Below are 26,080 nucleotides of genomic sequence, written 5' to 3'. Positions count from 1 at the left end.
TCAAACATGGACAAAATAGCTGAATGTCAGAGATGAGATGTGAATGACAGCCCTTGACATCACGGCAGCATTTGACCGAATATGATGTCAATGAACCCTAGCAAAACTGGGCTCAATGGGATTCAGGGGAATACGCTCCACTGGTTTGAGTCACGCCTAGCACAAAAGAAGATGGTTGTAGTGTTTGGAGGTTAATTATCTCAGCTCCAGGACATTAGTGCAGTTCCTCAGGGTAGTGGCCGAGGTCCACCCATCTTCAGCTACTTCATCAATGTCCTTCCTTTCATCATAAGGTCAAAAGTGGGGATGTTCGTTAAAGACTGCACATTGTTCAGCATCATTCATGTCTCCTCAGGTACCGAAGCAGTCCATATCCAAATGCAGTAAGACCTGGACAATATTGAGGCTTTGGCTGATAAATGACAAGTAACATGTGTGCCACATAAGTGTCTGACAATGACCACCAACAAAGGAGAACCTAACCATCTCCTCTTGATATTCACTGAATCCACCACTATCAAAATCCTGGGACTACCATTAACCTAAAACTGAACTGGACTAGTCATATAAATACCGTGACTACCAGAGCAAGTCAGAGGTTGGAAATCCTGCAGTGAGTAACTCACCGTCTAACTGCCCAAAGTCTGTCTACCAACTAGAAGGCACACGTCAGGAATGTGATGGAATACTCTCCACTTTCCTGGATGAGTGCAGCTCTAACAACACTCAAGATGCTTGACACTCCAGAACAAAGCTTCGCTGCTACCCCTTCCACAAATATTCACTTCTTCCACACTGACAAACGGGGCAGCCGTGGACATCATCCACAAGATGCACTGAAGGAACTCATCAATGTTCCTTAGACCTTTAAAATTCACATCCACTATCATCTGGGACAGGAGCAACAAATACCATCAGGAGTTACACACTATCCTGACTTGGAAATAAATCACTGTTCCTTCACTGTTGCTGGGTCAATTTCCTCCCTAACAGCTTGGTGGGTATATCTACACCATAAGCACTGCAGTAGTTCAAGAAGGCAGCTCACCACCATTTTCTCAAGGACAACTATGCTGGTCTAGCCAGTGATGCCCATATCCCATGAACAAATAAAAAATAAATGTAAAGATTAGACACGCGTGGAATAAAGGCAGACTGGTTTAAATTAGAGGTTTTAAGAGGCCTTGGCTTTGACACCTCCCTCTGTGATCCTGAATTTCCTAAATCACAGACCACAATCGGTAAGGATAGGCAACATGATCGTCGTCAATACCAGTGCCCCACAAGGCTGTGTTCTCAGCCCCCTACTGTACTTATGCACTTATGACTGTGCGGCCAAATGCCCTTCCAATTCAATTTTAAAGTTTGCTGACGACACCACAGTAGTGGGTTGGATCTCAAACAATGATGAGATACTACAGGAATAAGACAGAGAATCTGGTGAACTGATGTGGCAACAATAATCTCTCCCAAAATGTTAACAAAACGAAGGAGATTGTTGTCAACTTCAGGAAGCGTAAAGCCAACACGCCCCTGTCTACATCAATGGGACGAAGTAGAAAGGGTCGAGAGCTTCAAGTTTTTAGGTGTCCAGATCACCAACAACCTGTCCTGGTCCTCCTATGCCAACACAATGGTTAAGAAAGCCCACCAACACCTCTACTTTCTCAGAAGACTAAAGAAATTTGGCATGTCAGCTATGACTTTCACCAACTTTTACAGATGCACTATAAAAAGCCTTCTTTGTAGTTGTATTACAGCTTGGTACAGCTGCTCCTCTGCCCAAGACCACAAGGAACTACAAAAGGTCGTGAATATAGCCCAATCCATTATACAAACCAGCCTCCCATCCATTGACTCTGTCTACACTTCCCGCTGCCTTGGCAAAGCAGCCAGCAGAACTGAGGACCCCACACACCCAGGACATTCTCTCTGCCACCTTTTTCCTTTGGGAAAAAGATACAAAAGTCGGAGGTCATATACCAACTGCCTCAAGAACAGCTTCTTCCCTGCTGCTGTCAGACTTTTGAATGGACTTACCTTGCATTAAGCTGATCTTTCTCTACACCGTAGTTATGACGGTAGCACTACATTCTGCACGCTCTCGTTTCCTTCTCTATGAACGGTATGTTTTTGTCTGTATAGCATGCAAGAAACATTACTTTTCACTGGCGCACTAAAAAAGTTGATTCGCTGGTTAAAAGGAAAAAGGAGGCTTATGTCAGGATGAGACTTGAGAGCTCAGGTAGTGCACTGGAAAGCTTTAGATTGGCTAGGAGGGAGTTAAAGAGTGAGTTAAGAAGGGCTAAAAGAGGACATGAGAAGACTTTGGCTGATAGGATTAAGGAGAATCCTAAGGCGTTCTATAGATATGTTAAGAACAGAAGATTGGTTAGGGCAAGATTAGGGCCAGTTAGAGACAGCAGTGGGAAGTTATGTGTGGAACCGAAAGAGATTGGAGAGGCATTGAACCAATATTTCTCTTCAGTATTCATGCAGGGAGACATAAACGTATCTGTGGAGAACACTGGGTTACAGGGTTGTAAAGTGGATAGTATTGCAGTTGATAACGAGGATGTGCTAGATATTCTTGAGGGTTTGAAAACAGATAAGTCCCCTGGGCCGGACGGGATTTACCCTAGGATTCTCTGGGAGGCAAGAGAGGCGATTGCAGAGCCTCTGGCTCTGATCTTCAGGTCGTCGTTGGTCACAGGTATAGTGCCAGAAGATTGGAGGATAGAGAATGTTGTCCCATTGTTTAAGAAGGGGAACAGAGACTTCCCCAGGAATTATAGACCGGTGAGTCTTACTTCTGTTGTGGGCAAGGTTTTAGAAAAAATTATTAGGGATAGGATTTATAGTTATTTAGAGAGTAATGAATTGATTGGAGATAGTCAGCATGGTTTTGTGGAGGGTAGGTCGTGCCTTACTAACCTTATTGAGTTTTTTGAGAAAGTGACCAAAGAGGTGGATGGGGGTAAGGCAGTTGACGTGGTTTATATGGACTTTAGTAAGGCGTTTGATAAGGTTCACCATGGAAGGCTTCTGCAGAAAATGCAGATGTATGGGATTGAGGGTGATTTAGTTAATTGGATCAGGAATTGGCTAGCAGATAGGAGACAGAGGGTGGTTGTTGATGGTAAGTATTCGTCATGGAGTTCGGTGTGCCTCAGGGATCTGTTTTGGAGCCACTGCTGTTTGTAATTTTTATAAATGATCTGGATGAGGGTATAGTTGGGTGGATTAGTAAATTTGCTGATGACACCAAAGTCGGAGGTGTGGTAGATAGTGAGGAGGGGTGTCATAGTTTACACAGAGACTTGGACGAGTTGCAGATCTGGGCCGAGAGGTGGCGGATGGAGTTTAATGCAGAAAAGTGTGAGGTAATTCACTTTGGCAGGAATAACAGATGTGTAGAGTATAGGGCTAACGGGAGGACTCTGAATAGTGTTGATGAACAGAGGGATCTAGGTGTATGTGTACATAGATCCCTGGAAGTTGGGAATCAAGTAGATAAGGTTGTTAGGAAGGCATACGGTGTCTTGGCGTTTATTGGTAGGGGGATTGAATTTAGGAGCCGCAGCGTCATGTTGCAACTGTACAAAACTCTGGTGCGGCCGCACTTGGAGTATTGTGTGCAGTTCTGGTCCCCACATTATAGGAAGGATGTGGAGGCATTGGAGAGGGTGCAGAGGAGGTTTACCAGGATGTTGCCTGGTATGGAGGGGAGGTCCTATGAGGAGAGACTGAGGGATTTGAGGTTGTTTTCGTTAGAAAGAAGGTGGCTAAGAGGGGACCTTATTGAAACATACAAGATGATTAGAGGTTTAGATAGGGTGGACAGTGATAGCCTTTTTCCTCGGATGGAGAAAGCTAGCACGAGGGGGCATAGCTTTAAATTAAGGGGTGGTAGTTATAGGACGGATGTCAGAGGTAGGTTCTTTACCCAGAGGGTGGTGAGGGATTGGAATGCCCTGCCTGCTGCAGTTGTAGATGCGCCTAGTTTGGGGGTGTTTAAGAGATCCGTGGATAGGTTTATGGATGGAAAGGGATTGGTTTAGGTTAGAGGGTCATTGCTTTTTAATTGGTCGGCGCAACATCGTGGGCCGAAGGGCCTGTTCTGCACTGTAATGTTCTATGTTCTATGTATGCTAATACGTGACAATAATACATCAAATCAAATCAAATCTCATGAAGATATAAGGGGATTAGTAATGTATAATGAGCCAGATTTAGTGTCTGAACATTTGCCTAACCAGAATCACAATATATCATTGTGAAAGGGAGAAACACAAAAAAGCTGCTAAGATTGTAGATAAAGCTGACTCTAATGTAGGAGGCAGTGCTAATGTGTAAAGTACGTAGGAGGCATTCACAAAGAAATATGATACTGGGTGCTTTTGTAACCTAAGGGGCAAGAACACCACCACCTGAAGGTCCCCCTCCAAGCCACTCACCATCCTGACTTGGAAATATACCACTGTTCCTTCACTGTTGTTTGGTCAAAATCCTGAAACTCCATCCCGCACAGCACTGTAGGTGTGCCTACACCAAAGAGACTGCAGTGGTTCAAGAAGGCAGCTCACCGCCACCTTCATAATGACAAATAGGGATGGGTAGTAAGTGCTGGCCTAGCCAGCAACACCCACATCCTGTAAATGAATAAAAAATAAATCACCGTTATTTTATTTCACTGGGCCAAATCTGGAATTCTCTACCTAAAATTACTATGGGATTCATCCAGAGCACGATGATTCAATTATCATGCTCTTAATAACACGAGAGGAGAATATTAAATGCTGGTGACATCTAGATCCCAGAATGAATATAACAATCACAGACACATTCGTGAATGTAAAGTATCTGTATGCACTTCGTGCATGCACACACACACACACACACACATGCAGAAAAGAGGCAGATGGCAGAATCTTCTCAAACTGTTTAATAGTAAATACTAAACAAGGAAGGTACCACACACTCATACAAAATGACTGCAAATCTGTGCGTGCAGTTAAAACAGTTTAGTACCCTTTCAAGACAAAAATAGTAGGAAAAATCTGAAACAAATACCAGCTTTATTCAATCTAGCAACATTTTGCCATTCTTCTACACAAACTGTTGGCTCCAAAACAATTTAAGTGGTTTTTTTGGTTTTTTATTATTAATTCCATAATTTGTCTCAAGGTTACATCACAAAAGAAAATCGCACTAAATAATGACACTCTGCAAAAAAAGAAGCTTTTCCTTTTGTAATAAGAGAGCAAAATGGCATTTTACTTTAGTAGAGAGGTTTGGTCATTGTGGCAAACTTCTAGAAATCAGTAACGTTCACATTTGTTAATCGTTTTATAGTCCTTGTATAAAAGGCAAAGTTTTACAAAATCTATAGTTAAATACAATCAGTTTGTACCAATAAAAAGCCCACAGGATTCTGAATTGTTTGTTAACTCACAAAGCAGCAAGAGTTTGGAAAAAATCAGTCACTCAAGTATTTTGTGTTCATTTGTAATCTTTACATTATCAAAAGACAACAAGATGGCAATTAAACATCTGCTAAGTATTTTCCACAGGATTCTGGTGCAGGCAATACAGTTAGGGCCACTGAATGAGGATTGGCAATGATACTGGAGAGGGAACATAGCCAAAGAGTGTTTAAGGGGTGAGGCAACTACAGTGGTGCTACCACTCTCCTCCACACCTCGCAGCACCCTCATCACCTGTCAATCAGGAATCAAGTTTCCCTGGTGAAGGAGTACAGGCTGTCCAGGTTTGTTGTGTTGGGGGGGGGTTTAATTCTGAGCAATTATTTAATGAAGAGAGAACGGGAGCCATAATGAATGTACTTTGTGGGCACAACTGGAGTGTTATTATCTACTCTGGCTTGAGCTGATGTGAGACTGCCTGTCCTGTACAAGTTAGCAGGGTTAGTGAACTGAGGATTTGAACGGTAATACTGTTCCCCCATTCCAAGCACATTGGTGAGTGTGCCTGGTAGGCTCAAGCTCTACCGTACGGTTGTAAGACCCTGCAGGTGAGCTGGTGTGCATCCGGAATAAATCTCCCAACTAACTGGTTTAAAACAGGGTCAAAATTCAAGGAGAAAGGGCAGGCAAATCAATCATTGCCTCCTACGGAGAAATTAGGAGCTGGGAGATTTAATTTCTTTTTTAAGGGGCCATTTTATTTGAAAAGTATGATTAACAGGAATGGAGGGATTTCAGTTACTAAACTGGCAGATTAGGAGATTCAGGAATATGTATTGTGTTGGGAGAGTCAGATTTGTATGCATCAATAATATATTCAGTGCTTGGCACATCCTTGTCCATTTGTATCCTAATGTCTTAAAGAGGCAAGGCTATGAAGGGCTGCAGGAGATTTTGAAAAAACAGAGCAATCAGTGGGGCACAAGAAGGTCGGGTGGGAAGATATTAAGAGACTGCACCAGAGGTGTGCATATTGGAAGGTTTTAAGAGACAGGACCATTGGGGGGGGGGGGGAGCATGTTAAAGAGACAGAACTATGAGTGTGGAGGGAGGTTTAAGAGACAGGACTGTAGGTGCTTGGGGGGATGGTTAAGAGACAGTGTTGGGTTGGAGGTTTGCGAGTCACTACGGGTTGAAGAGGGTGGGCATTATGGGTTGAGAGGACATTCTGGGCTGAGGGGGAGGGGCATTCCAGAGTTAGGGGCAGCCGTTCCATGTCAAAGGCGGCAGCATTATGGGTTGAAGGGCTGGCGTTCCAGGTTGGAGGAAGCGTGCGTTCTGGGTCCAGGGGGACAGGGGACGTGTTGGAGGGTATTTTGGGTTGAGGATTCATTGTGTAGATTGTGAGGTGATGTTGGAAGTTGATGTTTGAGGTTGCACCAGTCATGAAGACATATCCGAATGGAGATTTTCCAAGAGAGGGAATGGATTGTCCACCCTCAGCAGCCAATGAGTTAGCAGAAATGTACCCAAACCCAACAGACACCAGCACTGTGCTTCTCCAGAATCCCAGCTGTGATTCACTTCATAAAGTATCCAGCTCTCGGAATATCTCCCTCCCATTCATTCCACATAGATTACACCAAACACCAAGTCATTTGACAACTAACCCCGAGGAAAACCAAACATTTCTAGATAGATGTAAACAGAAACACAGAAGCTCACTACACACACTGCATCAACATGTGTGTGTGGGATTGCTGCCAGTCTGTGGCTGGGTGGAAGCAGATGGAGGGGAAATGTTCAACAAGACCCACCTGCTTTGTGCATATTTGCAACACCAGAGTTCAAAAATATACTTTATTTAAACCTCCAACTCATTATTTTTGCACCTTATCAAACAGTAAACTTGAAGTCAGAAAGAGAGAAAAGCAGTACAAAGTGGAAAAGGCTGTAACATGCAAATAACACTTGGCACTAAATCGAGTTAATAAGTCACATCACATTTTGCTGAGAAATACAATACATGCAAGGGTATATTCACACCAAACTCGACAACATTAAACAAAAGACTTCCCATTTTTGTTTTGTTTCTTCAAACACTTACTGCTAAAGACAGAAAACCAAAGTGCCAAAAATAAACCCGATGGGAAATGGCCACCGCCTTGAAAGAAGTTATTCAAACTCATTTTTATTAACGTCACTCCAGTATCAGTGAGGGAGGGGACAGAGAAGGTGGGGAAGGAAGGAGGGGAGAGATAGGGTGGGGAAGGGGAGAGAGAGGGTGAGGAAGGAGGGGGGAGAGAGAGGGTGGGGGAGGGGAGAAGGAGGATGCAGGCCACGGGAAGCGCGGGTGGGTGGAGGGAAGAGGGAGAGCACGGGCGGGCGGAGGGAAGAGGGAGAGAGAGAGACAATGTGGGTGGACGTAGGGGAGAGCAGGCGGGCGGCCGGAGGGGAGAGTGAGAGCACGGGTGGGTGGAGGGAAGAGAGAGAGAGAGCGGGTGGGCAGAAGGGAGATAGAGAGAGAGAGCAGGCAGGCGGAGGGGAGAAAGGGAGCAGGTGGAGAAGAGAGAGAGAGAGCGTGGGTGGGCGGAGGTGGGAGAGAGACGGGCTGCGGGGAGAGCGAGCGCGCGCACGTGGGCCGAGGGGAGAGCGAGCGAGCGCGGGCCGCGGGGAGAGCGAGCGAGCGCAGGCCGCGGGGAGAGTGAGCGAGCGAGCGCGGGCCGCGGGGAGAGCAAGCAAGCTAGCGCGGGCCAAGGGGAGAGTGAACAAATGCACGGACTGGAAGCAAGGGGGATGGACCAGGGGAGAGAGGGGAGATGGACCAGGGGAGAGAGGGGAGATGGGCTGGCGAGGGGCTGGGGAAGAGATGGGGAGGGGAGGGCCAACATAGAGTGGGATATGCAGGTGGGTGATTGGGGAAGGTAATAATTGAACTGAAGAAAGATAAACCTTAGCTCTGGCAACCTGTGGAGGAGATGCACCTCAGCTTCATTTCCCTTGGAACAAAATATGGCAAACACTCCACACTGTTCTAAACATACTGCAACTTTAAAAAAAACGGAAACAAGATCACACACAAATCATTTTCTGCTTTTTTATCAACTGGTTGCTCAAGATATAAAGCCTCTGCTCATACTAGAAAGGGCGCTTCGCAAAAAGGAGTAGAAAGAAGTGTCAAAATGCTGCAATTTAGATAAGAAATTCTAGAAAAATAGACTCTTAAAGAAGATTTAAATGTTTAATGCAGCCTACCCCAGCAGTACTGAGTGGGGTTTAGGTGGGGCAAGGGACAGGGGAAGAGGCGAACAAAAGGTTTCTGAAATATATCAAATTTAATAAGATCAAAACAAGATCAAAGTTCAGTAGAGGTCAAGCATCAGAGAAGCTGAGAGACAACGAGGGGACGATGAACTTGGACGTCACAGCAACATGCTAGGCAGACGATGAACAAACGGGCACGAAGATATCTAGAAAAAAAAAACAAAACCAGAAAGGGAGAAGGACCAAGTTACACAAAGCCATAAAAAAGGAAGAAATAAAATAAAATTAAAATTAAGAACAAAACACAATGATACAGTGCATGGGGTCAATGCATAATTTGAAAAATGGGGACAGAAACAGCACATGCTAAACAGATGCAATACATACACATCACACACACCCACATTACACACACCCACATTACACACACACACACACACACACACACACACACACACACACACACACACACACACACACACACACACACACACACACAACTAGGATGCCAGACAACCCCAAGCCACCCAAAGGGGTAAGGGATTGGAAGATCAGGAATGGGCAGGGGCCCTCACCCTGTGTCCTTTTATTTACACTTTGCTGATTGCAATAAAGGAGATATTTTCTGTCAAAGGGAGGATGTCAGTAAGTGAACAGACAGACACAAACTGGGGACAGACTAGCACAGATACTGAGGATGAGAAAAATTCACTGAAAAGATTTGTACAGGTAAAGCAGCATTGAAAAAAAAATGTTCCCAGCTACAAATCATGTAACGAGAGATGAACAGTGGCCTGGAAGTAAAGTTGAGTCACCGCTTCATAAAGCTCTGGTTATTAACCACTCCAATAACACAGATGCAGGTCAATTTCAGTATATGTGACAGGAGGAAACATTTCAGTGCCTTCTACCATCTCAAAACCACCCTTTCTCAAGTGCAAGTTCCTGTAACATGGGGAACTCAGCTGGCAAATTGCACATTAATTAGTCTCGAGGGACTCTGCTCCTCTGCCAATCGTGCTGGCAAATCTTTTACATCTACCTGAGTGGGCAGACAATGCACCAATGTAACAACATTTGAAAAATGGCAACTCTGACAGTGCAACAATCCCTCAGTACTGACCCTCCGAAAGTGCAGCGTTCCTCAGTTTAGTTCAGTTGGCTGAATGGCTGGTTATTGATGCAGAGCGATGCCAGAAGTGCAGGATCAATTCCTGTACTAGTTGAGGTTATTCATGAAGGTCTGCCTTCTCAGCCCTTGCCTGAGGTGTGGTGATCTTCAGGTTAAATCATCCCCAATCAGCTCTGCCCTTTAAAGGGGAGAGCAGCCTATGGTCATCTAGGACTATGACAACTTCCAGACTCTCTCATTACTGATCCCTCTGGCAGTGCAGCACTTCCTTAGTACTGACCCTCTGGCAGTGCAGCACTCTATCAGTACAGACTCTGACAGTACAACACTCTCTCAGTACAGACTCTGAGACAGTGCAGCATTCCTTTTGTGTGTCCATCTGGATCATCTGCACAGATCTGTGGAGGGGCAGGAAGATGGTTTCTACCTTATGGATATTGGAGTCCTTCACAATGATCAGTTCCACATGCAGAGATCTGGCTCCCCAGTGCAAACTAGGATTCGATTCCACGGCACTTGGGGAGCAATAGTAGTGATTCAGCACATTGAATTTGGGGAATGGAGCAGGGGACAAAGAGGGAGGGAGAGATGGAGAAGCCAGTTTTTGCGTGCACTGAGGGTTCAGTTTGATGGGGAGGTGGGAGATGGGGCCAGGAGAGTGCAGAATCAATCTCTGCTGTTTCTCCAAGGGTTGAATTTAAATATTGATGGCTTGCTTTTGTGTCATGGCTCCCCTGCCCTGAACATGTTGTTCTCCCCACTGGCCACACTCTACAACACCCATCACATGGATAATTCCCGAGTTTGAAACCCACACTCATCATCTGAGTCCTGTTAAGACAACATTAAACAAAAAAATCAAACTTTTCAATGAGAGCATATCTGACACTGGCACTTGACACAGGCAATGGTTTGACTGAATTTTGCCATTTCTTTTTAAATTAAAGTTTCTGCTTCTCTTGAAACAGCTATTTAAAAAACAATAAGTTTCAAGTATTTGGATCAAAGAGCTTCAGCGGGACCCTGTTTCAGTAGTTCCACCTCAAACATTGCATATAACAGCCATGTAAGCCAATTGCCTACAAAACACTGATTTCCCCAGTAAAATATCTCAGATAATAAATAATCTCCAACACTTGGGAGCAGTAAAAAACCTCTATAAAAATAGAAAAGGTAGAACTGTAATTGTACATTCATTCCAATCTCATTTTGTGCATTTTTAAAACAAATTCTCATTCATCCCCTGGGGGATTTTTTCAGTTGAATGTGTGAAAACAAGAAAACATTTTGGCTGTTTAGTTTTAAAAATTCCATTGGTTCCAAAAAAAAATAACTGGAGAGAATAAAATTCCAGAGGAGTTTGATGTGACCCTCCAAACATCTGGAAGTAGATATTCAAGTTGAGTACGGTATATGCACAGCATGGGGTTTCTTTGGAGTTCGAGAGATTAAGTGGGAGCTCAATGGCAGTGCCCAACCCTGTGAGGACTGATGTAGTGTCAGATATAACATAGGAAAGCAGAGAAGGGGATAATGAGGGGAAGGGATGTGGGGGAAGAGATAAGAGAGAGGGGGGGGGAGAGATGAGAGAGGGAGGGAAATGGGGGAGAGGTGTGGGAGAGGGAAAGAGTGAGAAAAAGGCAGAGGCAAGATGAAAGAGGGTGAGGGAGAGGAGAAATGGTTGGAGAGATGGAGAGGTGAAAGGAGGGAGAGAGGGGAGGAGGGGGGAGACGAGGGAGGCGGGAGAGGGGGGAAAAGGCGGGGGGGGGAAAAGGCGGGAGGGGGGAAAAGGCGGGAGGGGGGAAAAGGCGGGAGGGGGGAAAAGGCGGGAGGGGGGAAAAGGCGGGAGGGGGGAAAAGGCGGGAGGGGGGAAAAGGCGGGAGGGGGGAAAAGGCGGGAGGGGGGAAAAGGCGGGAGGGGGGAAAGAAGGCGGGGGGGAGAAGGCGGGGGGGAGAAGGCGGGGGGGAAAGGCGGGAGAGACGGGGGGGCGGGAGAGACGGGGGGGGCGGGAGAGACGGGGGGGGCGGGAGAGACGGGGGGGGGCGGGAGAGACGGGGGGGCGGGAGAGACGGGGGGGGCGGGAGAGACGGGGGGGGCGGGAGAGACGGGGGGGGCGGGAGAGACGGGGGGGGCGGGAGAGACGGGGGGGGCGGGAGAGACGGGGGGGGCGGGAGAGACGGGGGGGGCGGGAGAGACGGGGGGGCGGGAGAGACGGGGGGGGCGGGAGAGACGGGGGGGGCGGGAGAGACGGGGGGGCGGGAGAGACGGGGGGGCGGGAGAGACGGGGGGGCGGGAGAGACGGGGGGGCGGGAGAGACGGGGGGGCGGGAGAGACGGGGGGGCGGGAGAGACGGGGGGGCGGGAGCGACGGGGGGGCGGGAGAGACGGGGGGGGCGGGAGAGACGGGGGGGGGCGGGAGAGACGGGGGGGGCGGGAGAGACGGGGGGGGCGGGAGAGACGGGGGGGCGGGAGAGACGGGGGGGCGGGAGAGACGGGGGGGCGGGAGAGACGGGGGGGCGGGAGAGACGGGGGGGCGGGAGAGACGGGGGGGCGGGAGAGACGGGGGGGCGGCAGGGACGGAGGGGCGGGAGAGACGGGAGGGGCGGGAGAGACGGGAGGGGCGGGAGAGACGGGGGGGGGGCGGGAGAGACGGGGGGGGGGCGGGAGAGACGGGGGGGCGGGAGAGACGGGGGGGCGGAGGGGACGTGGGAGAGACGGGTGGGCGGGAGAGACGGGGGGGCGGGAGAGACGGGGGGGCGGGAGAGACGGGGGGGGCGGGAGAGACGGGGGGGCGGGAGAGACGGGGGGGGGCGGGAGAGACGGGGGGGGCGGGAGAGACGGGGGGGGCGGGAGAGACGGGGGGGGCGGGAGAGACGGGGGGCGGGAGAGACGGGGGGGCGGGAGAGACGGGGGGGCGGGAGAGACGGGGGGGCGGGAGAGACGGGGGGGCGGGAGAGACGGGGGGGCGGGAGAGACGGGGGGGCGGGAGAGACGGGGGGGCGGGAGAGACGGGGGGGCGGGAGAGACGGGGGGGGCGGGAGAGACGGGGGGGCGGGAGAGACGGGGGGGCGGGAGAGACGGGGGGGCGGGAGAGACGGGGGGGCGGCAGGGACGGAGGGGCGGGAGAGACGGGGGGGGCGGGAGAGACGGGAGGGGCGGGAGAGACGGGAGGGGCGGGAGAGACGGGGGGGGCGGGAGAGACGGGGGGGCGGGAGAGACGGGGGGGCGGAGGGGACGTGGGAGAGACGGGTGGGCGGGAGAGACAGGGGGGGCGGGAGAGACGGGGGGGGCGGGAGAGACGGGGGGGGCGGGAGAGACGGGGGGGGCGGGAGAGACGGGGGGGGCGGGAGAGACGGGGGGGGCGGGAGAGACGGGGGGGGCGGGAGAGACGGGGGGGGCGGGAGAGACGGGGGGGGCGGGAGAGACGGGGGGGGCGGGAGAGACGGGGGGGCGGGAGAGACGGGGGGGCGGGAGAGACGGGGGGGCGGGAGAGACGGGGGGGCGGGAGAGACGGGGGGGGCGGCAGAGACGGGGGGGGCGGGAGAGACGGGGGGGCGGGAGAGACGGGGGGGCGGGAGAGACGGGGGGGCGGGAGAGACGGGGGGGGCGGGAGAGACGGGGGAGAGACAGGGGGGCGGGGGGGACGTGGGAGAGACAGGGGGAGCGGGGGGGACGTGTGGGGGAAAACGTGGGGGGGGGGTCGGAGAGGGGAGAAGGTGGGAGGGGGGGAAGGCCGGACAGGGAGGAGGCGATGGGAGAGGGGGGAAGGCGGGGCGGAGGAACGCGGGGAGGGGCGGAGGAAGGCGGGGAGGGGCGGAGGGAGGCGGGGAGGGGCGGAGGGAGGCGGGGAGGGGGTGGAGGCAGGGAGGGGGTGGAGGCGGGGAAGGGGGGGAGGGGGGAAAAGGCGAGAGGGGGGAAGGCGAGAGAAGGGGGGAAGGAGGCGAGAGGGCAAGCTTGGGGGGGGCGGTGGTGACAGGGAGGGGGTGGTGACAGGGAAGGGGTGGTGACAGGGAAGGGGTGGTGACAGGGAAGGGGTGGTGACAGGGAAGGGGTGGGGCAAAGGGGTGAGGGGTAGACGTGTGGTGGGAGAGGGGAGAGAGAGAGAGACGAGAGGTGCAGGAGAGAGAGGAGAGGGCGTTGAGGTGGGGGAGGATGGTGAATGCAGGCGAGAGGGAGGGGAGAAGATGAGAACAAAATGGTGGAGGAAAGCAAAGCAGAAAACAGAACTGAAATTGAGGGAAAGGAAGATGGAGAAGTGTGAGGTGATGGCATTGGCATTATGTTCTGGAACTACAACTGTCTATATTGTCCAGTTCCTTATGGCTACTCCATTCCTTCACCACCTCAGTTAATACTGCAATGGTATAGCATTTTATAGTATGGCAAATATGGCAAGAGACAACTCAAATCGAAAGTCCTTCAGTCCTCAAAGGGCGGCTATGCAGTAAGAACTTTGACAGATGCCTCTGAACGGCAGTGATTCTCTCCATTAACACAATTGGCCGTCTAAACGCACAGCAAACTCCAAATTCTAAGTGATATGGCAGCTAAAATCTCTGAAGAAAAATACCTTTAGACTACCCTTGTACAAAGCATTGGTACGTGTGTGTGTATATAAAACTTCACAACAGGAAATCATACTATTAATTTTGTCAATAAAAACAAGTGAAACACACGCACACACACACACACAGAAAGACTGAGAGTGCTGAAAATGGCCCCATCATGTTGGGGTTACCCAAGGAGTTTGACGACCACGCTCTCTTGTAATTGGTTCCACAGCTGAGTCCAACTTACCAGTGAATATGTTTAACTCAAGTTTATTTTGACTAAAGCTCAGTATGGTTTGCTGTCATTCTTTGATCGCTTGAGTTGTACTTTCAGGCGTTTCATGCCAATCTGAAAGCCATTCATTGCTTGTATGGCAGCCTGTGAGGAGACTGGATTGTCATAGCTTACAAACCCTGCAATCAAAAACACAGCAGCAGAGTCAATAGGAGAGACTCAAACAAACTTGGCATTCAAACAGCCAATCCTAGCCAGAAGTGAGGTTGTTCAAGTGGAGCAAATTCAGACACAGAAGAGAGCTTTTCACATTGCCCATTTAGGAAAGACCTCTCCCTTTCTGAGAAAAACATTCACTTTCTCTACACATGCTGTCTGACTTACAGAACATATTTACTCCCATTAAACTGTGCAAGGGAATAGCACATGTCTGGGTAGAGTCCACGGCCCAAGAAAGGAGTGTGAAATGTGTGAAAAGTTTACAATAATACATCATGAAAAGACTGCATGGACTGTGGAGAGAACAAATGTATGAATAGAATCCATGAAAAAGCAAAGTTTAACAGGGCTGTTGAAAGGAAATCATTGGTTGGGTGGTGTCTGTAGGACACTATAGGACTGTAGAAAGAGGCAAAGTACATGACGAGGAAGAGTGTACAGGAGCTGGTAAGGTGGTGACATTGTCAATACAGAATCTTTGACAGAGCGGAGCCTCCAACAGCTCAGCATATCCCCAGTACTGACCCTCTGACAGTGCAGCACTCCCTCAGTACTACCCCTGAGATGGCAGCATTCCCTCAGCATTGACCCTGGCAGTGCAGCACTCTCGCAGCACTGATCCTTAGACTGTGCAGTGCACCAGCAGTACTGACCATCTGACAGTGCAGCACTCCCTCAGTACTGGGCCTCTGACAGCGCAGCACTCAGTCAGCCAAGTAAATGCCAAGTAAACAGCCAAGTAAATACAATGGCTTCACCTGTAGGTCAGAGTCTAGGAATCTTGCACAGAGTAACTCATGTTTTAATGCCTGTCACCATTTATAAGGCACATCATCAGCACAATGCAGCTGTAATGAGCACCTTGACAAAATGCATAGCAGGAAGTCTTCTGCCAAAGTACGTTTGAAATGTCGGACTTATGAAAAGCTGTAAAGTGTTGTTACGAAATGAAAGGTTGATCCCCTCTCTGAGAACTATCACTCAACCACTCAGAGAAGTACCTCACTCTCTGTTAGTGTGAGAGAAGGGGTAATATCTGCGCTTCATCACTCTCAAAATTTCACCCAGGTTTGTTGGCTTCTGGAATCTTCTGTCTTCTTTGCTGACTTCTTCTGTCTTCACTATTTTCTGTTGGTACCTTTGCAATTGAGATGAGGTTTTCTTTTAAGTCATAGATGTGGCTATGATGCTGGCACAGACAGTTGCTGGCTGTCTTTCTCTCTCAAACTGTGATCTGTGGCAAAGGCTGGCTGGCAGAGGCAATTGGTTCTGTGGAGTTGGGAGCAGTAGCTCTTATACCCCCGATGACATACCAAAATCCCCACAATAGGATTGGTTTACAGGTTATCAAAACAACAAATTCAAATCTGATAGGCTGTTGTCATTCAATGCCTAGTTTAAACTGATTGGGTAAACTTCAAAAACAGCCTGTTGGCTTGGCAGTACTACTGCCTAGCCTCTCGATACAATGTTTCACTCTGTATTTTGCAACTGCATCTCTTTTAACACCCTAAGCATAGCAAAAAATTGCAATTTTAAAGAGATCTTGCAATTTTACAACTCTTAGCATTTTAGAATTTTTTAAATGATTTTACAAACACTAACTTCATAACAGTTATGCTCTTGAAGAGCATGGAAGTTGAGCATAAGCTCCAACAGCCCTTTGGGAGTGTTTCGATAGTTGGAGAGAAGTGCAGGCTCTATACCAAAGCAAAGATAAAGTGAAAAAAGATTACAGTCAGCCTGTACTAATGGGGACGCGCCCCAGATCTGCCTGTTGGAATTCTGCTGCTGGGCACCAATCTGTGGGCAAACAGTTTTTGAAGCATTTCCACTTCTTTGACAACCCAACCATGATAAAATGAGCACTGAATCAGCCAACTGGCTTGAGAGCGGAATGTAGCACTGCAGCCACACACACATCGTTCCCCCTAGGGGCTAGAGTAGGGGGCTGGTCAGGACTTTAACGCTCTCAATCCAAAAGCAAGCTCACAACATTCAACACCGAGACTAAACATTACGACAGGCTGACTGACACCATTACAAGTCACATACCTACCAAAACATTTGCTTAGGTTTGTCTGTTTGTCAATGAAAACCTTGGCAGAAACGACATTTCCGAAAGGCATAAACATCTGGAGCAGGTCCTGATCTCCAAACTCCTGGGGCAAGTGATATATGAACAGATTTCCTCCCTCTGGTCCTAAGGCAGAGAAAGAGAGGGAGACAGCGGGGGAAGGAGCGACCGGGGCAGGGAGAGGGGTGGGGGTGGGGAGCGAGACGGGGAGAGGGGCGGGCAGGGGAGAGGCCGAGGGAGAAGGTGACAGACAGGGAGAGCAGCGGCGGGGGCGGGGCATGCAGAGCGGCGGGGGAGGCAGGGGGAGCGTGGGAGGTGGATGGAGAGCGCGGGAGGCGGATGGGAGAGGATTGGGGAGAATGGGAGTTAGGTTGGAGGATGGGTAGAGCAGAAGGGGGGGAGTGAGATGGGGATGGGGAGAGCAACAAGTGGAAAAAACATTATTTGCTGAAGTTAAGCTGACTGCAGTCACACAGCACAGGATTTATCAGTGAACAACTTGATGAAGAATAGCAAGGTGGGTGTGATTTCCACACTCTCAGATCACACCCTCTATTGTTTATCATAAAAACTGTCACAATAATGCTCAACATTAAATGCTTCATACATTTGCCCTGCCCCAGACCCAGCATGTACCAAACAACCTGGCAGACTCCACTTGGACTGAACTCCAGCTCAAGCCCCACTCATACTGAATCTCACTTGTAATAAATCCTGTTTGTCATTAACCTCTTAGAACATAAGAAATAGGAGCAGGAGTAGGCCATCTAGCCCTTCGAGCCTGCCCCGCCATTCAGTAAGATCATGGCTGATCTGAAGTGGATCAGTTCCACTTTCCCGCTTTCTCCCCACAACCCTTAATTCCCTTGTCTATCAGAAACCTATCTACCTGTGACTTAAATTTATTCAGTGAGGTAGCCTCCACCACTTCAATGGGCAGAGAATTCCAGAGGCTCACCACCCTTTGAGTGAAGAAGTTCCTCCTCAACTCCGATCAAAACTGCACCCCCCCCCTTTATTTTGAGGCTGTGCCCTCTAGTTCTGCTATCCTTTCTAAGTGGGAAGAATCTCTCTACCTCTACCCTTTCTATCCCTTTCATTATCTTATATGTCTCTATAAGATCCCCCCTCATCCTTCTAAACTCCAAGAGTACAGACCCAGTCTATTCAATCTCTCCTCATAAGCTAACCCCCTCATCTCCGGTATCAGCCTAGTGCACTCCCTCCAAGGCCAATATATCCTTCCGCAAATGCGGTGACCAAAACTGCACACAGTACTCCAGCTGCGGTCTCACCAGTACCCTGTACAGTTGCAGCAAGACCTCCCTGCTTTTATACTCTAAACCCTCGCTATAAAGGCCAACATTCCATTCGCCTTCTTGATCGATTCCTGGTCCTCTGTGGCAATAAGAGGTCATCCCTGAATAACATTACACTTGATTTTAAGATTCACAGAGGCAGTCCCGTCTACTTTGAGATTGGCCTGGTGGTTGAAGCCATTTCTCAACAAGTTCCTACAAAGCTGAACACTGATCAGATAATGAAGAAATCATAGAGGGGAAAGGAGGATGGTAGAGATACATGTCTCCGGGCATAAAACAGAAAACTTACAAACTATACCAAAAATAGTAATAGTATCAAGATAGATAAGTCGCCGGGACCGGATGGGATGCACCCCAGGCCACTGCGGGAGGCAAGGGAAGTGACCGCAGAGCCCCGGCGATGACCCTTGCACCGTCGATGGAGACAGGAGCGGCTCCGGAGGACCGCGGACGTGGCTCCCACCCTCAAGAAAGGGAACAGGGACAGCCTGGGAAATCACCGACCAGCGAGTCCGACCCCAGTGGTCGGCAAGCCGATGGACAGGACTCCGAGCGACAGGATCCATGACCATCCAGAGAGGTCCAGAACCATCAGGAATAGTCAGCACGGCTCCGCCAAGGGCAGGCCGCGCCCCACGAGCCTAGCCGAGTTCCCCGAAAATATGACCGAACACATTGACGAAGGAAGAGCGGCGGACGCGGCCCACACGGACCCCAGCAAGGCATTCCACAAGGTCCCCCATGCAAAACCCCTTGAGAAGGTGACAGGACACGGGATCCAAGGAGCCCTGGCCCCGTGGATCCAGAACTGGCCCGCCCGCAGAAGGCAGAGAGCGGCCGCGGATGGGCCCCTCCCCGCACGGACGTCGGCCACCAGCGGAGTGCCCCAGGACCCCCGCCGCTTGCCATCTCCACAAATGACCTGGATGAGGAAGCGGAGGGACGAGCTAGCAAGTTCACCGACGACACGAAGGTCGGTGGTGCTGTGGACAGTCCGGAGGGATGTCACGCTGCAACTTCTGACATCCCTCCGGACTCTCTTACCGAACCCCGCTCGTGATTAATCCCATACCAAATCCTGTTGTGATTAACTCCGTACTGAACCCCGCTCGTGATTAACCCCGTACTGAACCGTGCTCGTGATTAATCCCGTACTGAACTCAGCTCGTGATTAACTCTGTACCAAACCCCGCTTATGATTAACTCCATACCAAAGCCCGCTCATAATTAACCCCGTACCAAACCCTGCTCATAATTAATCCCGCACTGACCCCCACTCGTATCGAACCCACTTGTGATTAACCCATACTGAACCCCGCACACGATAACCCTGTGCAGAATGCCACTCGTGATTACCCCGAACTGAAAGCCACTCATGATTAACCCCGTGCCAAACCCCACTTGTCATTAATCTTAAACCCTGCAAGTGATTAACCCCGTACCAAACCCTGCTTATGATTAACCATGCACCAAATCCCACTCATGATTAATCCTGTAACAAACACTGCTCATGATTAATCCCATACCAAACCCTGCTTGTCATTAACTGTATACCAAGCTTGTCTCATAATTAACCCCACTCGGGATTAACCCTGTACCAAACCCCGCTCGTGATTAACACCGTGCAGAATCCTGTTTGTCATTAACCCTACAGGGAAACACGCTCGTCATTAACCCCGTACTGAATACCACTCATGATTAACTCCATATTGAAAGCCACTTGTGATTAACCCTGTGCCAATCCCCGCTTGTGATTAACCCCACGCCGAACCCCGCTCATCATTAATCCTGAACGGAACGCTGCTCCTCATTAACCCTGTACTGAACCCTGTCCCTCATTAACCCCGTAACGAACCCCACACATGATTAACTCCATAATGAACACTGCTCATCATTAACTCCATAACGAACACTGAACATAGAACATAACAGCGCAGAACAGGCCCTTCGGCCCACGATGTTGTGCCGACCAATTAAAAAGCAATGACCCTCTAACCTAAACCAATCCCTTTCCATCCATAAACCTATCCACGGATCTCTTAAACGCCCCCAAACTAGGCGCATTTACAACTGCAGCAGGCAGGGCATTCCAATCCCTCACCACCCTCTGGGTAAAGAACCTACCTCTGACATCCGTCCTATGACTACCACCCCTTAATTTAAAGCTATGCCCCCTCGTGCTAGCTTTCTCCATCCGAGGAAAAAGGCTATCACTGTCCACCCTATCTAAACCTCTAATCATCTTGTATGTTTCAATAAGGTCCCCTCTTAGCCGCCTTCTTTCTAACGAAAACAACCTCAAATCCCTCAGTCTCTCCTCATAGGACCTCCCCTCCATACCAGGCAACATCCTGGTAAACCTCCTCTGCACCCTCTCCAATGCCTTCACATCCTTCCTATAATGTGGGGACCAGAACTGCACACAATACTCCAAGTGTGGCCACACCAGAGTTTTGTACAGTTGCAACATGACGCTGCGGCTCCTAAATTCAATCCCCCTACCAATAAACACCAAGACACCGTATGCCTTCCTAACAACCTTATCTACTTGATTCCCAACTTTCAGGGATCTATGTACACATACACCTAGATCCCTCTGTTCATCAACACTATTCAGAGTCCTACCGTTAGCCCTATACTCTACACATCTGTTATTCCTGCCAAAGTGAATTACCTCACACTTTTCTGCATTAAACTCCATCCGCAGATGTATGACACCCCTCCTCACTATCTACCACACCTCCGACTTTGGTGTCATCAGCAAATTTACTAATCCACCCAACTATACCCTCATCCAGATCATTTATAAAAATTACAAACAGCAGTGGCTCCAAAACAGATCCCTGAGGCACACCACTTGTAACCGAACTCCATGACGAATACTTACCATCAACCACCACCCTCTGTCTCCTATCTGCTAGCCAATTCCTGATCCAATTAACTAAATCACCCTCAATCCCATACATCTGCATTTTCTGCAGAAGCCTCCCATGGTGAACCTTATCAAACACCTTACTAAAGTCCATATATACCACGTCAACTGCCTTACTCCCATCCACCTCTTTGGTCACTTTCTCAAAAAACTCAATAAGGTTAGTAAGGCACGACCTACCCTCCACAAAACCATGCTGACTATCTCCCATCAATTCATTACTCTCTAAATAACTATAAATCCTATCCCTAATAATTTTTTCTAAAACCTTGCCCACAACAGAAGTAAGACTCACCGGTCTATAATTCCCAGGGAAGTCTCTGTTCCCCTTCTTAAACAATGGGACAACATTCGCTATCCTCCAATCATCTGGCACTATACCTGTGACCAACGACGACCTGAAGATCAGAGCCAGAGGCTCTGCAATCGCCTCTCTTGCCTCCCAGAGAATCCTAGGGTAAATCCCGTCTGGCCCAGGGGACTTATCTATTTTCAAACCCTCAAGAATATCTAGCACATCCTCCTTATCAACTGCAATACTATCCAGTTTACAACCCTGTAACCCAGTGTTCTCCACAGCTACATTTATATCTCCCTGAGTGAATACTGAAGAGAAATATTGGTTCAATGCCTCTCCAATCTCTTTCGGTTCCACACATAACTTCCCACTGCTGTCTCTAACTGGCCCTAATCTTGCCCTAACCAATCTTCTGTTCTTAACATTTCTATAGAACGCCTTAGGATTCTCCTTAATCCTATCAGCCAAAGTCTTCTCATGTCCTCTTTTAGCCCTTCTTAACTCACTCTTTAACTCCCTCCTAGCCAATCTAAAGCTTTCCAGTGCACTACCTGAGCCCTCAAGTCTCATCCTGACAAAAGCCTCCTTTTTCCTTTTAACCTGCGAATCAACTTTTTTAGTGCACCACAGTTCCCTAGCTCGACCAATTCCTCCTTGCCTGACAGGGACATACATATCAAGGACTCGCAGTAGCTGCTCCTTGAAAAAACTCCACATTTCGGACGTTCCCAGACCCTGTAGTCTCCTAGTCCAACCTATGCTTCCTAATTCTCTCCTAATAGCCTCATAATTACCCTTCCCCCAGCTAAAACTACTGACCCGAGGTTCATGCCTATCCCTTTCCATCACTAAGGTGAACGTAACCGAATTGTGGTCACTATCACCAAAATGCACACCAACTTCCTGGTCTGGCTCATTTCCCAGCACCAAATCCAAAATAGCCTCACCTCTAGTTGGCCTATCTACATACTGAGTCAAAAAACCTTCCTGCACGCCTTGTGCAAAAACTGACCCCTCTAATGAGCTAGAGCTATAGCTATTCCAATCAATATTAGTAAAGTTAAAGTCCCCCATAACAATTACCCTATTATTTTCACTCCTATCCAGGATCGTCTCCACAATCCTTTCCTCAACCTCTCTAGAACTTTTAGGAGGTCTATAAAAGACTCCCAACAGGGTGACCTCTCCTCTCCTATTTCTAATCTCAGCCCATACTACCGCAACAGACAAGTCCTCATCAAACTTCCTCTCTGACACTGTGATACAATCCTTGACTAATAATGCTACCCCTCCCCCCCTTCTACCTCCTTCTCTACTCCGACTGAAGCATTTGAACCCTGGAACCTGCAACAACCATTCCTGTCCCTGCTCTATCCATGTCTCTGAAATGGCCACAACATCAAAGTTCCAGGTACTGATCCACGCTGCAAGTTCATCCACTTTATTGCGAATACTCCTCGCATTAAAGTATACGCATTTCAAACCCTGCTCTGCTCCACCCCCATGATGCCGTGCATTGCAGTCCCCATCTATGCCCCCCTCACTTTCATCCCTGCTACTCAGGATCCCACCCCCCTCTCTGAATCAGTTTAAACCCCCCTGCATAGCCTTTGCAAATTTTCCCCCCAAGATATTGGTTCCCCTCTGATTCAGGTGTAGACCATCACTCTTGTAGAGGTCCCACCTTCCCCAGAATGAGCCCCAGTTGCTCAAGAACCTGAACCCCTCCCTCCTGCACCATCCCCTCAGCCACGAATTCAAACTTTCCCTCTCTCTGTTCCGCTCTAAACTATCCCGTGGCGCAGGCAAGAGTCCCGAGATAACCACTCTGTCTGACTTGGCCTTAAGTTTCCACCCCAGCTCCATAAATTTCTGCTTAATATCCCCTTCCCTTAACCTCCCTATGTCATGCGTCCCCACATGAACTATGACTTGGGGCTGATTTCCCTCTCCCTTAAGAGTCCTGAACACCCTCTCTGAAACATCCCGGACCCCAGCCCCTGGGAGGCAACACACCAGCCCTGAGTCCCTACCATTACTTCTGACTCTCCTATCTGTCCCCCTAACTGTGCAGTCCCCAATCACCAGGCCCAATCTTTTACATCCCCTAACCACCTGAGCCTTCACAACAGGCTCACCTCCAGAGACCTGCTCCCTTTGGCTATCTCCAGTTGATTCCTCCTCAACTGTAGCCTCCAGGACAGAAAACCTATTTTGGAGGGGAACAGCCCTAGGGGATTGTCCCCCCAATTGCTTCTTTCCCCTCTTCCTAGCAGTTACCCAAGACTCATTTTTAGGAGTGACTATCTCCTTGTAACTCCGATCAATGTCCGCCTCAGCCTCCCGAATTATCCGGAGTTCCTCCAATTCCAACTCCAGCTCCTTAACACGCTCCTCCAGAAGCTGCAATCGTACACACTTCCTGCAGGTAAAATCAGCAGAAATACTACTGGTGTCCCTCACCACATACATACCGCAGGAGGTGCAGCTTACTGCCTGAACTGCCATCCCTGAAACAATTTCCAGCAGGAAAAAAAAACTTCCCACACACTTATTATTAGGTTAGAGGAGGGGGGAGGGTGGGATTCTCTACCAGTGTAGAGGATCGGGTATCCTCTCTGTGCCAATTTATAGGGTCAGAGACCCGAAAAAAAAACTACAAATACCGGTAAGCGTCCTAGTGACGACTTCCGGTTTCTAACTAATTTAAAAAAAGAAAAAAAACCCACCACTACTCGCAACTTTAACTGGAAATAAGAAGTTAAAAATTTAAACAAGAAAATTTACCTCACTCACCCAAAAATCGCTGCCTCTCGGTGCTGCTCCACAGGAACAATGAGGCCGATACTCGGAGGTAAGTGCTTATAAAGTAAGGAAAAAAAAACTACAAATACCGGTAAGCGTCCCAGTGACGACTTCCGCTTTCTAACTAATTTAAAAAAGGGAATTAAGGGTTATGGGGCAAAAGCGGGAAAGTGGAACTGATCCACATCAGATCAGCCATGATCTTACTGAATGGCGGGGCAGGCTCGAAGGGCTAGATGGCTTACTCCTCCTATTTCTTGAGTTCTTATGAATGGTTTTCGGTATGGGGTTAATCATGAGCGGGGTTCGGTGCGGGGCTAATGATGTGCGGAGTTTGACACTGAGTTAACTGTGTACCAAACTCCTCTCATAATTAGCCCGTACAGAATCCCACTCATCATTAACCCCGTAGCGAACCCTGCTCGTCATTAACCCTGTACCAAACCCTGCTCACGATTAACCCCATACCACACCCCGCATGTGAGTAACCTCGTAACGAACCCTGCCCGTGATAGCTCCATATCGAACCCCACCCATCATTAACTCCGTACTGAACCCACTCGTGATTAACCCCATACTGAACCCTGCTCGTCATTAACCCGTACATAACTCCGCCCATACCAAACCTCGCACATCATTAACCCTGTACTGAACTCCAATCATGATTAACCCTGTACCAAACCCCGCTCGTGATTAGCCTGGTACTGAATCCTGTTCATGATTAACCCTGTACCGAGCCCTGCTCGTGATTATCCCAGTATCAAACCCTGCTCGTCATTAACCCTGGACCAAACCCCACACGTGATTAATCACTTAACAAACCCCGCTCATAGTTAACCCCGTACCAGACAGCGCTCGTGATAAACTCCTGTAACAAACCCCACTTGTCATTAACCCGTACCGCATCCAGTGGTTGATTAACCCACTACCGAAATCAGCTTGTACCAAACCCCACTCGTGATTAACTTCATACCGAACTCTGCACGTCATTAACCCTGTACTGAACCCCACTTGTGATTAACTCAGTGTCAAACTCCGCACATCATTAGCCCCGCACCGAACCCCGCTCATGATTAACCCCATACCGAAAACCATTCATAAGAACTCAAGAAATAGGAGGAGTAGGCCATCTAGTCCTTCGAGCCTGCCCCGCCATTCAATAAGATCATGGCTGATCTGATGTGGACCAGTTCCACTTTCCCGCTTTTGCCCCATAACTCTTAATTCCCTTGTCTATCAGAAATCTATCTACCCATGACTTAAACGTATTCAACGAGGTAGCCTCCAACACTTCAATGGACAGAGAGTCCCAGAGATTCACCACCCTTTGAGTGAAGAAGTTCCTCCTCAACTCCGTTCTAAACTGCCCCCCCTCCTTATTTTGATGCTGTGCCCTCTAGTTCTGGTTTCCTTTCTAAGTGGAAAGAACCACTCTACCTCTACCCTATCTAGCCCCTTCATTATCTTACATGTCTCTATAAGATCCCCCCTCAGCCTTCTAAACTCCGAGTATAGGCCCAGTCTATTTAATCTCTCCTCATAAGCTAACCCCCTCATCTCTGGTATCAGCCTGGTGAACCTTCGCTGTACTCCCTCTAAGGCCAATATATCCTTTCGCAAATAAGGGGACCAAAACTGCACACAGTACTCCAGTTGCGGTCTCACCAGTGCCTTGTACAGTTGCAGCAAGACCTCCCTGCTTCTATATTCTATCCCCCTCGCTATAAAGGCCAACATTCCATTCGCCTTCTTAATCACCTGCTGCATCTGCAGACTGAGTTTTTGCGATTCGTGCACAAGGACCCCCAGGTCCCTCTGCAC

At 49.1% G+C, this 26,080-nt stretch overlaps 1 protein-coding gene across 3 annotated transcripts in view; it reads right to left on the bottom strand.

The window, feature by feature from the left end:
* Positions 1–4,930: 4,930 nt before the first annotated feature.
* Positions 4,931–26,080, bottom strand: part of celf1 (cugbp, Elav-like family member 1) — a 192,190-nt gene continuing 171,040 nt past the window's right edge. For all 3 annotated transcript variants that reach the window (XM_080190570.1, XM_080190568.1, XM_080190569.1), the window contains 3 exons: positions 16,885–17,028; positions 14,619–14,785; positions 4,931–8,896 (listed from right to left, as the gene is read on the bottom strand). In XM_080190570.1, the coding sequence (XP_080046696.1) occupies positions 14,658–14,785; positions 16,885–17,028 (272 nt within the window). In that variant the 3' untranslated portion in view covers positions 4,931–8,896; positions 14,619–14,657. The remainder of the gene's footprint in view (positions 8,897–14,618; positions 14,786–16,884; positions 17,029–26,080) is intronic.

The sequence above is a fragment of the Carcharhinus amblyrhynchos genome, chromosome 6 (genome assembly GCF_965287045.1).
Source record: "Carcharhinus amblyrhynchos chromosome 6, sCarAmb.v2.hapA, whole genome shotgun sequence".
Lineage (NCBI taxonomy): Eukaryota > Metazoa > Chordata > Chondrichthyes > Carcharhiniformes > Carcharhinidae > Carcharhinus > Carcharhinus amblyrhynchos.
The sequence above is the reverse complement of the archived record's forward strand: the minus strand, read 5'-3'. Positions and strand labels throughout refer to the sequence as shown.